Source organism: Lotus japonicus, chromosome 5 (genome assembly GCF_012489685.1).
Source record: "Lotus japonicus ecotype B-129 chromosome 5, LjGifu_v1.2".
NCBI lineage: Eukaryota > Viridiplantae > Streptophyta > Magnoliopsida > Fabales > Fabaceae > Lotus > Lotus japonicus.
Window position 1 is genome coordinate 11575233 of NC_080045.1, and position 1197 is coordinate 11576429.

General features: G+C 34.2%; 1 protein-coding gene across 1 annotated transcript; it reads right to left on the reverse strand.

Moving 5' to 3' along the window:
- Positions 1 to 325: 325 nt before the first annotated feature.
- Positions 326 to 984, reverse strand: LOC130718927 (zinc finger protein ZAT11). The gene has a single exon (XM_057569578.1). It carries the CDS (start codon positions 891 to 893, stop codon positions 378 to 380), a length of 516 nt encoding a protein of 171 aa, XP_057425561.1. The 5' UTR covers positions 894 to 984; the 3' UTR covers positions 326 to 377.
- Positions 985 to 1197: the final 213 nt, after the last annotated feature.

The following is a 1197-nucleotide window of genomic DNA, read 5'->3' on the forward strand; positions in this document are numbered from 1 at the left end:
GGATAAGAATAAAAGATAGAAAAATAAGAGTTATAATAAGTAATACATGTAATAAAAAGTGAAGAAATATACTAATAAGTTGTTGGATTGGTATCTACTTCCATAAAAATGAAATTATAAATTTGAATCCTTGAAATACATTTATTAACAGAAATATGCAATTGTTTCTCGAACACATCGACATTCATCAAAGAAAAAAAAAATGAATAGAAAGATAAAATAGATAGAAGAGAGACTAAGTGTTAATATATCAAAATAAATTGATAAAAAAAACTAATTCACATTAAAGAATTGAAAGAATACATTAGAACCAAAGATCAGGAAATTAATCAAGTACTTGCGCACAATGCATGTCAAGTTATGAGGTGAACAAAGAATTAGATGACAAAGGAATCCATTTTGGGTGCCATGTTTCCAAACAACAACTTCAAATCATTCTGCAATGGCGTCAAGTTCAAGTCCAAGCACATAACCCTAAAACTATTCGATCTTTTCAGAACAGGAACTTTCATAACAACCTGTGAAAACAACCCTTCATTGGTAGAAACCCTGTGCCTTCTCATGTGTCCTCCAAGTGCCTGACCCAGTGCAAATTCTTGACCACAAATGGAACACTCATGCATTTTGGAATATTTGTTTCCCAATCTCAGATCAGTTTTGACATCTGATTTGAATTCTTCTCTGTCGCGCTTCAGCTTCTTGTGGCTCGCTCTGTGGCCTCCGAGGGCTTGAAAGGATGAGAATTTGCGGTTGCATGTGATGCACTCGAATTCCACAGGGCTGAAACGTTTCTGGGGTTTGCATTTGGTAGTTTCTATGGGATGAGAGAGTAGCATTAGACAATTTGCCAAATCTATGTTCTGGAATCCTTGTTCATCTCTCTGTCTCTTCATGGCTAATTAAGCACAGAGAATTAATTAATGTACAATGTAAATTTAAATGTTCACTGTAGTTATAAGGTTGTGAAATATGGAAAAGATGGTGTTGTGATTGATTGAGATGTGATCTTACGAGATAGCTAGAGATTGGTATTTATAAGGTGTTTGGGGCAGAGTTAAGGACTTTGACTGATTTAAATAAAGCATTTCTTGGAGGCTAGCTGTTTTTGTTCAATGGTAGTAATGAATTGATTATTAAGGAATGTTTCAAATTATGGAAAGTAAGAGATAGAGATTTTAACGGTTGTTGGACTACTTC